This window comes from Mytilus galloprovincialis, chromosome 2 (genome assembly GCF_965363235.1).
Source record: "Mytilus galloprovincialis chromosome 2, xbMytGall1.hap1.1, whole genome shotgun sequence".
Lineage (NCBI taxonomy): Eukaryota > Metazoa > Mollusca > Bivalvia > Mytilida > Mytilidae > Mytilus > Mytilus galloprovincialis.
In genome coordinates, this window is record NC_134839.1 from 75,217,143 (window position 1) to 75,233,218 (window position 16,076).

The 16,076-nt window shown below is 33.4% G+C and overlaps 1 protein-coding gene and 1 pseudogene across 1 annotated transcript in view; both read left to right on the forward strand.

Annotated features, from left to right (window-relative positions):
- Nucleotides 1-2,180: 2,180 nt before the first annotated feature.
- Nucleotides 2,181-3,784, forward strand: LOC143062545 (ankyrin repeat domain-containing protein 45-like; annotated as a pseudogene).
- Nucleotides 3,785-5,205: 1,421 nt separating this feature from the next.
- LOC143064392 (adenylosuccinate lyase-like) overlaps nt 5,206-16,076 on the forward strand; it is a 32,921-nt gene continuing 22,050 nt past the window's right edge. The window contains exons 1-2 of the mRNA XM_076237194.1: nt 5,206-5,389; nt 15,765-15,968. Of these exons, the coding sequence (XP_076093309.1) occupies nt 5,240-5,389; nt 15,765-15,968 (354 nt within the window). The 5' untranslated portion in view covers nt 5,206-5,239. The remainder of the gene's footprint in view (nt 5,390-15,764; nt 15,969-16,076) is intronic.

Below are 16,076 nucleotides of genomic sequence, written 5' to 3' on the forward strand. Positions count from 1 at the left end.
TGTGAAACTGCCTATTCTAGAGGTGGCGTGAATCAGATGTGGATACTTAAAAATTCCAAAGATCTTTTAGAGTACATACAATCTAACTCTCTTTCATCTTGTAACAGTATTAAAACATTTGACTTTTCTACTCTTTACACAAGTATTCCACATTCCAAACTAAAAGACAAATTGAAAGAGTTGGTATTACTTTGCTTCATAAAAAAGAATGGTCAACGTAGATACAAGTATCTTGTCTTGGGGAGGGATAAATCATACTTTGTAAAGAATCACTCTGATTCAAACAAAAAATTCTCTGAAACCGATATTATCAAGATGCTTGATTTCTTGATTGACAACATATTTGTAACGTTCGGAGGACGTGTTTTTCAACAGACTGTCGGCATCCCAATGGGAACAAACTGTGCCCCTCTACTTGCCGACTTGTTTCTTTATTATTATGAGGCTGACTTCATGCAGGAACTTCTTAGGAAGACAGATAAGAAGTTAGAAATATCTTTTAACTCTACTTTCCGCTATATAGATGACGTTCTTTCACTAAACAATTCAAAATTTGGTGACTATGTGGAACGCATCTATCCCATCGAATTGGAGATAAAGGATACTACAGATACAGTTAAGTCGGCTTGACAATGAGGGTCGGTTGAAAACAAAACTTTACGACAAAAGAGATGATTTCAGCTTTCCAATTGTGAACTTTCCATTTCTAAGTAGCAACATTCCAGCAGCACCTGCATACGGGGTATATATCTCCCAATTGATACCAGGGCCGTAACTACATTGAGGCAAATGAGGCAAATGCCTCATGTTGGAAATTTCAAAAATAAAAAAAATACGGAAAAAAAACATTGTCTTCATATCAAATTGTTTTCACTGAAAGTCTCTTGCAAAAAGCACGTTTTCCTTATTATCTGTTGTTGCCCCTGCATGTTTTCGTGATCCATGTTTCTATTTTACTTTTAGTTTTCAGAGTAGATAGTCTATTGTTTGTACTTCTGTGTCCCGGGTTTTTCTTTTGTTTGTACTTCCGTGTCTCGGGTTTGTCTTTTGTTCATTTATTGTCCTACTTTATGACTATAGTCTGAGTGTTGATTTTCATTTGCAAGCGTTTGGTTTTGCCGTAGTGCATGTCCACCGATGTCCAGACATTGTGTGAGAAAATATTTTAAGAATATACGATGCTATACTGGACACAGCAAAAAAAAATGTCGTTTCTGCATGGAGAATTGAACTTGATATCAAAGAAAACTGGCTCTTTTTTGTAGAAAGATAGCTGACATGGATTAAATTAATGTAAGACCCCTAATTTCCCCGTATCAAGTCATCTATATAAATTATAAAAACATCAATGCATTGCAATATGACCTTTTACATTGAAGGGTTAAACTTGCATTAAATTCAGACCCTTTAACAGAAAATAAAGGAACATGGAGTAAACGTGCACGGAACCTAATCTCACACAAAGTCAATGCATAGAAACAAATACAATGATCAATGGTCAAAGTTTTTATTCTTGTTCTTCATCTTGATAGTTACTGGAGGGTCGTCAACAATAAAAGAATCATTAATACCGTAAAACAAGGTCAAGATGCTCCTTAGTGCCGACTTTTCAGTACTAGTATAATTATAATAGTTGCACTGTCACTATATTTAAATCTAGTAAAAAAAATAATAAAAAAAGTCTAAGCACTATACAAGACAACAACAGATCGACAGACAGGTCCGGTTTTAATGATTATGAGATTATGAGATTTACGATTTTTGCTTTATCCTACATATCGGTCTACTTTTAATGTTGTCCCTGTGAAACCTAAAAGTCTTAAATTACAATTAATCTATGTTTTAGCTTTGAGACCAGAATATTGTCGGAAAAATAGCTAAAAATTAATTGCGTTTCAATGTAAAAAAAAAAGTCCGGGAAACGCTCAGAATGCACGATTTTGCGTTATTTTTCTCAGAGCTTCAGACCCCTCGCCAAAAATTTTTAGCCTCGCTACGCTCGGCATATATATTTTGCCTCATTATTAAAAGAGGCTAGTTACGGCCCTGCATTCTAAAACCAGTTAATTGCATGATACGGGTTATATTCTTCTGATGTATTTTATGATGGTATGCTACTAAACCCCTAAAAAGTGCTTGATTTTCTTATAATGCAGACAGTCTTTCAGTCAGCTCAATTGATGTCTGGAGCTGGCCAGTCTGTTTCCCGGCCGTAATTGAAATTCTTGACAATATTTGTATATTCCGAATAGGGCATACTGAATGTTTTACGGAGGGGACAAACCTAGGAGCTGGCATGTCATTACTGCTAGTAGTATTTTGTTAATTTATGTATCATTGTCAATTTGCTTAGTTTCTTCTGTTATCTAATCTGACAACTGACTCTGGCTTCTTTTGAACTGAGGTTTACTGTGCGTATTGCTATTTGTGTTTATTTATTCCAATTCGGCTAGAGGTATAGGGTGACGGTTGAGATTCACAAAACATGCTCAACTCCGCCACACCTGCCCTAAGTCGGAAGCCTCTGGCCTATTTTTAGTTTTGTTTATATTTATTTTTATTTTCTTAATTTAGTTCATTTATATGTTTCGAGGTTAAGCATTGCGTTCCTTTTTGTTTAGTATATGTATAATGTGTATTTGTATAATGTGTATTTGTTGGTCCATTAATTTTGAATAAAGTATATTCTATGTTGTATATTTAAATACTTTAATTATTGAATTCATTTTAAGTTTGAAATTTAAAAAACTATGTGTGTGCATATGTTTGTATATAGTTTGAAAGAGGAATGTCATAGTGTGCTGAATTTTATAAAACTTGATAGAGGAAGGCTGTCAAACGACTTCGGAGCCATAGTTTCAAATGACTTGCATCATGACCGTCATATGTAATACTTTGTGAAAAAAGAGTGAAGCATCGCAACGTTTAGTTGGATCTTTTAAAGAGTAAGTAAATCCCTTTTTCTGTTCTGTAGGTAAAACCGGAAAAAGTAGACAACAAAATTAGCAAAGGTTGGCGGATGTAAAAGTGACAGAAGAAGAAAATCGATGACATCTGACGGAGAACAAGAGGAAAAAGAAGTCGAATTCTGCTTCCAAATAACATAATCGTTACAAAGTGTATTTAAAAAAAATGATTCACAAAGATTTGTGAGGTGTTTTGAAGATGAGGAGGATGCTTACAATGAAACAGTTGCTGAGTTGATTAATCAACGTGGAGAAGATGGAAAATAGCCTCTTGATCTTACAGCTACTTTGGGCGTGGTGATATTTCAAGGGGATTGGTTCAGCGAGGTTCAGATGTTTGGCAGTTAACTGTCAAGGTTATTGTGCAATGCATCAGGCAGCTGGCTGGGGGGAAATTAGGTGTACTGAAAGTTTTGATAGAAGCACTATCAGATTTACAACAGAGGAACATTTGCGGAGAAAGACCAAGAAAAACAGCCCTCAGATATAACAAAATTGAATGTGTTGACTTTTTACATTGAGCTAGAGTTGACCTGCAAAACAACACAATAAACTCTGGCAGATGGAGAGAAAGTCCAAGAGAAGTTCACCAAAGATAACAAAAACATTATTACAAATACGTGTAAAGAGAAGGCTGAGTGGGTAGAGAGGACAACTGTTGCTACAACTAAAGATTTTATCACTCAGAAAATGGTACCAGAGGAAGTTTTCAATCCCATAATGGAAAAACTCAATGAACCTCCCTCAGAAAGAAGCGAAAAATGGTAAGAGCCAGAGCAGCTAGAGAACTCCAGAAGGAAGAGTTTGGTACATGTTAAGAGGGGTCGAGGGTATAAATATTTTGTTTTATATAATATAGAATTTTGCTATTTTTTTCTGTAAAAATATGCCTATAGGCAAAAAAAATTCCTTTCTGTTATCATCTGTATACTAAAATTGCACAATGTTCTCTGCTGTTATCAAAAATCAAAAACCTATCTCTTCATTCAAAACAGTGTATACATATCATGTTTAGATTTATTTAATATGATGACAATAACTTATATTACATGAAATGGTTGGCATAAGTAGATTGACTTTGTTTCGTCAGTGAAATTCAAATTGTTTTCAACATCCTTCCTGTTATTGATAATAGCTATATGCTGTTACTTTATATCAGGTAACTTGACAGAACGTAACAGAAAGGCTTTACACAGTACTGAGTACTTTTTGTCCTTTTATTCGAATTTTGTGGAAGTTTACTTCCATCAACATATCATATGTAATTTAATATTTAGAATACTATAAAAACATATTTGATGTTGTAGGGCTGACAATCAAATCTAATATTCTCAGAAGGTACACAAAAAGGCTGTAACAGGAGAGAAAATCTCTAAATTCTTATCTTTGGTGATCTCGGATTTTTCAAACTGGCTGCCATTCAAACCATACATATGGAGTCATACATTCGAAACCATACATTTATACCGATGACTGCTAATAATACAGAACCATCAAAACAGAGAAAGACCACACACTGCTGCAAAAAGGGTTGCAAAAAGACCTAGCTAGCCTAGAAGATCGGGCAAATAAATTGACGGTATGCGATTTAATGCTAAAAAAATGCTACATACTAAGCATTAAAAACAAAAGCTAGAGATTCTACACACTAAACGGCCACATACTCCAACAAGTTCAGAGCAACCCTAGGAGTGGAGATATCAGAAGACCTGAAGTGTTGCACGAACATTACAAACGTTTCAACCCTTCATAGGATTCCTCAGAAGGAATTAACGATACTGTCCACAGGAATGTAAGAAAACTGCTTCCATTTTTTTTAGTAAGATCAAAAATGGAATATGCAGCAACACTATGGGACCCCTACAGTATAGCAGATTCATACAAGCTTGAACGATGACAGCGGCAAGCAGCACTCTAAGTCTTACTATACAAATCCTTGGTTCAGATAAACTTTTGAAACATGTAGATCTATATATTGTCTCTGTTTTATCATATCAGAGTGTACTGAAAATAAAGGAATTAATTAAAGTTTCATTACCCCAAGGATTTGTATAGTAAGACTACAAATCCTTGATTACCCGAATGAAGTTATGATGGTCTCCCCTTCTAATTTCTTCAAATTATATACTTTTATATTATTTAAGTATAATACCATGTAAAATCAAGTTTTCGGGACCAATCAATTGGTCCTTGTGATGTTAATTAGTTCTTGCTTGTACTCGGGAAATCGTATTACCAGTTTTAGGTTAACCCTCAACACTTTCGAAAAGAAGATGGCGGGAGATATCCCGAAAGAATATTTAAAATATAGAACACCTCTAGCGTCGAGATATGCTAGCCCTGAAATGTCCTTCAATTTTAGCGATATGAAAAAATTTACAACATGGAGAAAATTGTGGACGTGGCTTGCTAAGGGGGAACAGGTATGACTGCAAATCGAGGTCGCAAATCACCTAATCTGACCTTATGGCTTATCTCCCCTTTTATTTTTACACATTTTAAATAAAATAAATGTATACGATCCTATAATTTATAAAAAGAAATCGTACTATTTAAAAAAAAAGGTTCAATACATCCAACATGAGGCTCCTGGAGAAACAAACCAGTACCACCTCATCTTCTGAAACAAGGCATTCAAATTATCTCGTGCATAGTCATGATAGTCATCATCTTCTTCTTTATGGTCATACTGTCATACCAATGGCCAATTATGGCTACCTATAGTCCAAATAATTATGACGTCTTGATAGGCTATTATACTTTTTTCTTTGACACCTTGCATCGTTGAAGAACATCATAATTACTTGGACTAGGATTCATGTAATATATGGGGATCTGCTCGACAGTTCTATAGTCCGACGGTTCAATGGTCTGACGGTTTAATAGTCCGACAGTCCGACACATACAACCAGATATGTCAGATATAGACTAATCACAAACACAAGATGTTCAACCTGGCTTTCGAGATGCAACAGACCTAACTTTTCCAAAACTGAATCCCAGTTATTGTTTTTGACTTATTTCACAGATAATCCACCCCTTTCTGTTGTATAAAAAACAACAATTGGGGTGTTCTGATATATTCAACAAATGAAAACTTGATAAATCTTAGACAATGTACAGAAACATATTGCGACAGGACCTTCAGAACTTTTCCCAGGCTGTATTCGCAATATTTTACCATTCATGGCCGTTACCGTAATAGAGTGCTGTGTTTTGTGAACTTGTCTAATGACTGATCACAATATTGGTGACTATAGACATATTTTACTAACAATTAAAGTCAAAATTCAACAAATCACACGGCACAGGTGGCGCCCAACAAAACTCATCTGTATCCGATTTCAAACTCGCTTTGATAGCAGTAGTTGAAACTGAGCTTCCAAACGCTCAAATCAGTGGATGCTATTTTCATTTTAATCAGAGTTTGTGGGGAAAAGTCCAGAATTTGGGTCTTGCAGCAAATTACAGACGACGAAAATGGATGAAACATACATGTAAACTATAGCCAATTATGATCACTTTCTAAAGAAAGTACAAAACTTATTTAGCTCAAAATCAAAATGTTCACTTATTTAGCTCAAAATCAAAATGTTCACTCTCGATTTACAAAAAGTAATAGGAAGAGAAAGAAAGTAATACTAATATTTTTTTTTGAAAGTCATAAAAAGATACGACTCAACCTCTTTTTAAAAGAGAAAAATTGTTTGTTTCTTTGAATTTTCATTTTGCAAACATATTTTCGATTTTTTTTTATGATTTTCTGATTACATTATTTTTCTCCTTGTCGAAATTTGCGATTGCAGACCACGTGGTATCAGGCCTCGACAATAAGGCTTGTACGATTGTCCGGTACCAGAGGGGGAAACGGTTGGACAAGTAAAGGCTGTATCAAGCTTGTCCGTCGGGACAAGTTCAATTATTCTGCAGAAAATAAATTCAATCCAACTTTGATGAACAAAGTAATTGTAAACAAACACAAGAAAACAAATATTAATTTGACATGTTTCTGTATTCTGTTTATTCAAATGCAAAACCTTTTTCTTCAACATGTTTACAAAATGTACTTGTAATAGATAATTTTTAACTGGTTCTTTGTCAGGTACTTTTTAACAGGTAAAAGGTATATTCTCGGAAATACCAGTCTTACTGATCTGAATCAATGATGTGCTTTTTAGATAAGGTAACTTTACAGGACAGTTCATCACCTGACAGGTTAAGCTCCAAGTTTAAGACAGTTTGGCACCGTAGGAGACATATTTAGTAGACATGATTGATAGACAGTTTGGCAAGGCAGGAAACATTTAGGGACCAAGACAAATCAGTACATCATTTTGCTACCTTCATGACCTTATTCTGTTCCTTATAATAGATATGTATACAGTGTACTATACCGGTATTTTTTTTTATTAACCATTAAATTCACAAAATCATATTTGATCATAAGTAAAAAAAAACAATACTTGCAATATGGTGACCTATAGTTGTTAATTTCTGTGTCCTTTGGTCTCTTGCAGAGAGTTGTCTCATTGGCTATCAGACCTTATCTTCTTTTTATTGATTGCATTTGAATAAACTTTTTTCAACTTAAAAAAAAGCCAGGATACAAATCCTATGTGTGTACAGGCCTGTCAGATGGTGCCTCTGAGGCTCATGTGCAGAGTCTGATGAGACTGGCATTGATGAAAACTAGAACCTAAGTCCTGTGACATGACTAGATTCAGTTGTACTTGACTCATATTTTTTAAAAGAATTTTAAAAGAAATACATCAAATTCTGTTCTATTGTTTAAGTTCGTTTTGTTCCTTTAATCAACTTAAGATGTAAAAAGGATATTTTTAATTAAAAAAATTTGGACAAGTAACAATTTCATTAGGACAAGTAAGTTTTGGTACATGTATGTACTTGTCCTACTGGACAAGTTGAAAAAAAAGTTATTGTAGAGATCTGGGTATTAATCATATCACAAGTGAAAGCTTGGTGGCCTAGCCACAATCAGATATGCATTTTGTGTTTCACATGAAGTCAAAAATGAGTATCACCTCAGGGAAAAACTCTTTTGATATTTTGGTTCAAAAATGGTTTAAATTATGAAAAATTGCCATCGTTAGGCTAACACTGGAAGCATTTATATAATTACATGCAGTTTTTGGAAGAAATATTTAATATTTTTATTAGATAAATGGTGTTTAAAAACTGTATAATTTTCTTTAATGGTTGCTTTCAAGACATTTTAACGAGAGAAATTTATGTATCACTGAAAAATTATTACACCAGGGTTTTCGATATCACAAACTAGTCAAAACATTTACTAAATTTTATCATCGGTATAAGGACATCATTCGTAAATATAGCTCAACATGCAGACTTCTTATACGTTCAGGTATTTCACATCCAATTTTTTATGGAAATATTCTTTATAAAGCACAAAGGTGTCCGTATTCACCTCAAAAACTAACAAAACCTTTGAATAGACTTATTAAGAAGGGATATAGTTACGATACCGTTGTCAGGTCATTAAAGATTGCATATTTTGGCATTAATATTGATTCACTTATAGGGTCTTTGCATCGGAACTAAACACATTTATTCAAAAACCAGTTGTTGGCATGACACGGGTTATGTTCTTCTCATATATGTTATGATGGTATGATACTAAACACCTAACGGGAAGGATTAATTGTGCCTGATGTTCATATGATGAAATCATAATCTTTCAGTCAGTTTAATTGAAGTCTGGAGCTGGCATGTCAGTTAACTGCTAGTAGTCTGTTGTTATTTATGTATTATTGTCATTTTGTTTATTTTCTTTGGTTACATCTTCTGACATCAGACTAGGACTTCTCTTGAATTGAATTTTAATGTGCGTATTGTTATGCGTTTAGTTTTCTACATTGGCTAGAGGTATAGGGGGAGGGTTGAGATCTCACAAACATGTTTAACCCCGCCGCATTTTTGCGCCTGTCCCAAGTCAGGAGCCTGTGGCCTTTGTTAGTCTTGTATTATGTTAATTTTAGTATCTTGTGTACAATTTGGAAATTAGTATGGCGTTCATTATCACTGAACTAGTATATATTTGTTTAGGGGCCAGCTGAAGGACGCCTCCGGGTGCAGGAATTTCTCGCTACATTGAAGACCTGTTGGTGACCTTCTGCTGTTGTTTTTTTTCTATGGTCGAGTTGTTGTCTCTTTGGCACATTCCCCATTTCCATTCTCAATTTTATGGTCACCAGTGTCAGAATTTTGGTCAATGACAAAGACAACAAAATATGTTTAGAATTATTGAAAATCAAATATTTTAATTGAAAAAAAAATGACAAGAACATGTTTAACTCACAGTTATTTCAAACAACAGTCATGACAGTAGCTTTCTTTGATCATTAATCTAATCTGATAAAACTGTATCTATACTTATCTATAAATAACAAAACTTCCAAAAAAACCTTTCTTTTGGTGTATAGAACATTAAAATAACTTGATGCATATTCTTACAATAAACAATCAAACTTATTAGCAATACAATTTATATGTTTTGTCTACGGACAAGACATTGTATTCATATTTAATGAAATGCATTATTAAAACCTAATTTTGATATAGCTGAAAGTGTTCTCTTGAAAAAAAAACATACATTTTTATCAGGTTTATCTATCAAATGATGCTTAACTTCCAGGAAAATGGAAACAAATACATTTTGATAATGTCTACGGACAAGACATTTTATTGATATTCAATTAAATGCTTTCAAAGATGATTGCTAAAGTTAAGATTAAAAGTTACTAATTAAATTTTAAGCTGTGTTTTTTAAATTTTGGAAAATATAAAAATGTACCCATAATTCTTTACATATCTCAATAATTTATTGATTAAGGTGGTACCCAACACTTTCACTAAAATTAATTTGGCTCGTTTAATTTTCATAAAATTAAGTATTTACTTCATGTACTTTGACCCTTTAACAAAAATATAAAAATTTCAAAAAATTTGAACGAACCATTTTATCAGAAAAATTACACTGGTTATATAGCAGTTTGACAAACACCAATTTTGAATATTGAGATGCTTAATATTCCCTTTACAACACAACGTTACTAAAACGTTTAGCTGACTTTACAGAGTTATCTCTCTGTAGTATTAGGTACCACCTTGAGCCAAAATGAAGACACATTCTTTTAACTGAAATCCATATATCTGACTGTTTAAAACAATAAAACTATTATTAAAACTCAATTTTGACATAGTTGAATGTGTTCTCTTGAAAAAATAACATACATTTTACCTATCAAATTAGGCTGAACTCAAGGAAATTGGATACAAATATATTGTGGTAATGTCTACGGACAAGACAATTTCAGTTAAAAAAAAAATCTGTTAGAATTAATTGTGACTATATTTATGTTGAAAATACTGAGTTTTAATTTGAATAGATAACTTTCATCACCTATAAATAAGATTTAAGCTCCACAGCAGACAAATAGTTGAATTTAATACTTGTTATGTACAAGTGTCTTGTCCGTAGACACTTCCTCATCTGCTGTTAATACTGAAATGCAAAAGATAAAGTTAGAGAGAGAGAAATACTTTTTCTTCATTTGATTTAGTTAATCTTTTAAGGTACATGTATGCAGCAACTGGAATAAACAATATTGAAGTAAAATAAGGTATGCTTTTTATATGACTGATAATCTGACACTTTTTAAAATCCACTCCTGTAAAGTAATTTTACAAAAATTGAGAACACTTAAATTACCATTTATTTATTAGAAATAAGATATTTCTAAGTTTAAACAACACATAGGACTAATTAAGACCCATAAAGCCAAGCAATATTGATAAAAAGACATGTCTACAGACAAGACATGTGTCTACAACCAAGACATTCTGACATATTTTTGAATTTTTTCCTCTATTAATAGATGGTAGAAAAAAATGTTAGTAGTGTTTTCATATCTACAAAAGAACAGGAACTTAGCAATGCAACATTAATGTAATTATGCTACCAGTTTACTAGGGAATGCATGTCTACGGACAAGACATTTTTTCACTTTATTTGTATATCCAACTTTGATGGCATATATCTCCACCTAGGGTACTGCAATTTTGATAAATGAGGTAGTTTTTGATAATGTATATACTAGAAGAAAAAGCAAAACACATAATAGCATAAATTTGAATTATTTTTCTCTTTTATCACTACACTGAGCAAGCTAAAAACAAAAGTACAAAATTTCATAACAAGTGCATAGTATTCAACTTTTTATCATAACTTTGTAACCACTGAAGATTTTTTGTTGCAACAACCAGTAAAAGAAAGATGAATAAATTGTCTATAACAGTGAACCAATAATGTAGTTCAAATTAAGTTCACTTATTAACTATCAATTGATAAAAACTGAAATTTTAAATGAAACGACATAACATGAAATTTTGCCCATTTTCAGCGTGTATTTTAGTGCTTTTTTTCAAAACGGTAACACCTATACATGATATTTGATATTCATTGTGAAACCTTACATTCTCTTCTTCAGTTCAAAGATGTATTACTTATGTAAAGTTTATCTTCTCGTCTTTACAAGCCTATAACATAGACCCAATATGAAATGCACATCTGATCTTGGCTAGGCCGTCGGGGTATTCATATCCAAACAGTTATCATCCAAAGGGCAATTAACACCTATTTAATCACTCTACATTGCCTCTATTGTCCCACTTGAAGGGATTACAATTAAAGGTGATATATTTTTTTTTATAATCATAAGCGGTAATTAAGTTCAAAATTTAGGACATGGCTTTGCCTTATAGAAACGAGAAAAATAACATCCTTAAAATAATTATAGCGTCACAGGAAGAAAACATAACGTCGCGATACCGCGACGCTAAAACAGCCTGGGGAGAACACTGAGTAAAAACCTTAGTCCACAAAGTTATGGCCATTGGATACTTACCTATTGCTAAAAAACACAAGTGACCCGAAGTCATGTTCAGCTTTTCCTCCAGTTGGTAGGAAGGATCTTTTTACTTTTAAATCAGTTCATGATACTTTCAACATATATATGCAGTACTCAAATCCGGTACATGACTTCAGACTCACATAAATATGAAGTAGAAATATCACTAAACTGTCGAACTATCGAACTGTCGGACTATTGAACTGTTGGATCATCGTACCGTTGGACCATCGAACTCTCAGACCATCGAACTGTCGGACTAAATTGAAGAGTCGGACTATCACTACGGCCCCGTAATATATACATATACATATTGGCTATGGATATGGATCTTAAGAACGCTGAATGTTGTACCATTATATTCTGCTTCACTTCATCATTGTTCTATTTAATTGTACGTTTCATATTCTGCTTTAAAATCATGTATTAAATCATTTAGTAACAGTTGAGTTGGATGGCAAAACATTTAATCTATTTCAAAAGTATTTCAAGTTTTTGCTGATATAATTTCTTCAGGGAGGCTGTTCCATATGTAAAATTCTCTGTTTGTGAAAAAATACTTCCTCAGATCCAGACTATCATAGGTGGGGCATAATTTTCTGTCGGCGGTAGGTCATAAAAAACAGCAAACATGCCAAGTGACATGATATTCGTGTGTAATACACGCTTTTTCAACCGTTTACACGCGCGTATTTTGTCGCATGGCGTGTACATCCTTTTCACCACTTTACCCGCAATTACACGCTTTTTCGTTCTTTTCATTTTTTGTTCGTTAGTGATATCGTTTTTCTCTGGTTTTTAGCTCACCTGGTTTTTAGCTCACCTCGTCCGTCGTCGTCGTCCGTCGTCGTTAACTTTTACAAAAATCTTCTCCTCTGAAACTACTCGGCCAAATTATACCAAACTTGGCCACAATCATCATTGGGGTATTTAGTTTAAAAAATGTGTGGCTTGACCTGACCAACCAACCAAGATGGCCGCCATGGCTAAAAATAGAACATAGGGGTAAAATGCAGTTTTTGGCTTATAACTCAAAAACCAAAGCATTTAGAGCAAATCTGACATGGGGTAAAATTGTTTATCAGGTCAAGATCTATCTGCCCTCAAATTTTCAGATGAATCCGACAACCCGTTATTGGGTTGCTGCCCCTGAACTGGTAATTTTAGGGAATTTTTGCTGTTTTTGGCTATTATCTTGAATATTATTATAGATAGAGATAAACTGTAAACAGCAATAATGTTCAGCAAAGTAAGATTTACAAATAAGTCAACATGACCAAAATGGTCAGTTGACCCCTTTAGGAGTTATTGACCTTTATAATTTTTAACCATTTTTCGTAAATCTTAGTAATCTTTTACAAAAATCTTCTCCTCTGAAACTACTGTGCCAAATTAATCCAAACTTGGCCACAATCATCTTTGGGATATCTAGTTTAAAAAATGTGTGGCATGACCCCGCCAACCAACCAAGATGGCCGCCATGGCTAAAAATAGAACATAGGGGGTAAAATGCAGTTTTTGGCTTATAACTCAAAAACCAAAGCATTTAGAGCAAATCTGACATGCTGTAAAATTGTTTATCAGGTCAAGATCTATCTGCCCTCAAATTTTCAGATGAATCCGACAACCCGTTATTGGGTTGCTGCCCCTGAACTGGTAATTTTAGGGAATTTTTGCTGTTTTTGGCTATTATCTTGAATATTATTATAGATAGAGATAAACTGTAAACAGCAATAATGTTCAGCAAAGTAAGATTTACAAATAAGTCAACATGACCCAAATGGTCAGTTGACCCCTTTAGGAGTTATTGACCTTTATAATTTTTAACCATTTTTCGTAAATCTTAGTAATCTTTTACAAAAATCTTCTCCTCTGAAACTACTGTGCCAAATTAATCCAAACTTGGCCACAATCATCTTTGGGATATCTAGTTTAAAAAATGTGTGGCGTGACCCGGCCAACCAACCAAGATGGCCACCATGGCTAAAAATAGAACATAGGGTTAAATGCAGTTTTTGGCTTATAACTCAAAAATCGAAGCATTAAGAGAAAATCTGACAGGGTTTAATTGTTGATCAGGTCAAGATCTATCTGCCCTGATGTTTTCACATGGATCAGACAACCCGTTGTTAGGTTACTGTCCTGAATTGGTAATTTTAAGGAAATTTTGCCGTTTTTTGTTATTATCTTGAATATTATTATAGATAGAGATAAACTGTATACAGCAATAACGTTCAGCAAAATAAGATCTACAAATAAGTTTTGCATGACCAAAATAGTCAATTGACACCTTAAGGAGTTATTGCCCTTTATAGTTAATTTTTAACATTTTTCATAAATTTTTGTAAATTTTTAGAAAATATTTTCCACTGTAATTACTGGGCCAAGTTCATTATAGATAGAGATAATTGTAGCAACAAGAATGTTCAGTAAAGTAAGATCTACAAACACATCACTATCACCAAAACACAATTATGTCATGAATTTATCCGTGTCCATTGTTTAATATGCACAAGACCAAGGTGAGCGACACAGGCTCTTTAGAGCCTCTAGTTTCCTTATTCTGCGATAAAGACCGAAAAATTCGAAGTAATTGTTTGGCTGCCATATTGTTTATTTTTCTATATGGACAAACACTTGAAACAGTAAAAGGTAAGTAGTTTGTGATTAGTTTTAAACAATTTTGTGACTTTCTTTCAAGTTCACTTTATACATGTTTATAGGGGAAATGTACACAGAAAGAGGTCACTTTAAGGGCCTGTACCGTGGTCTAAAGCGCAGATTGTTAAGCCAAAACGATGTATACGGCAAGATTCAAAATTAATAAACTATATTTTGGAGTTCGAGTTTAAATGATCAAGTGACAAGTAACGCATAATTTGTGCATTCTATGATGCAATGATAAAAAACAATACATGTGAGAGGAGAAATACAATGTAGCTATTTGAATAAGCATTAAACATGTTTATCTAATGGAAATTAAATTTATAAAACATTTTTCTTTTTCAATTTCAGTTTCAAATCAAGCCAACAGATTTCTACAGGCCAAAAATCATAGAACTGTTGGATCAGCTCTCATAGTACCAGCTATTTTCTGATGAACTACCCAGTTTTGACCAGGCAATAGCAATGGGAGCAATGGCAGAGATAATAGATGACATTTAACATTACCAAAAAAAAGACATTATGACATTCTTTCAAATCTTGATGAAGCTACATGTAATTCAATCAAATATCAATTCCTACTGTTGGAGAGCATTTTTCAATTATAAAGAAATTGACACTGAATTCTGATCAGAACTTGACTATGTTACATTTATATTGTGTGCTGCTATCAAATAAATGTAACTAAACTTGAAACTGGCAGTTGTTTTGAATATGTGCCTAGTGGTGGTGCTTTACAATAAAAGTTAACAGTAGAATATATTGTTTTTTATATTAACAAATTTGTATGTGAAATTATGAACATTACCACATTCATATTAAAAGGTCTGCATCTACATGTACGTCACACGTTTTCACACGCTTTTTGACATGTCATGTCATGTCATGTCATGACATGATTTCCCATTGTCAGAGGTTGGCAAGTATGGCAAACAGTTAGAAATTTGGCAGTGAGTCACTCATCCCTTTATAACCATATAACTTTGAAAATTAAATGTTTTTTTTTGTTTATGAATGCACTCTAAATTAAGTTTGCTCACGTACATGTAGCAGTTATTAGCAGGTAAAGCTATGACATTCAGGTTCTCAGACACATTCTAAGATTATTTATCTAAAAGGTACATACAAGATTGAAGATTACAAATAAGCAAACATCAAGTTAAAATTTCATGTCATTTTATTTTAGAAACTCGGTTTGGACATAACAGCTGACCAGATTAAGGATATGGAAGAAAATATTGAATGTATTGACTTTGAAACAGCTGCTAAAGAGGAGGAACGAGTACGACATGATGTGATGGCACATGTACACACATTTGCACAAGCCTGTCCTAGAGCATCACCCATTATACATCTTGGTGCTACATCAGCATTTGTTGGTGATAACACAGTATGTATGTTATATCTACTTACATTTGTGTTGTGATGTGACTTCAATTGAGAGTTGTCAAATTGGCAATCATAAAACATCTTCTTATATCTAAATGATCTATGTAGA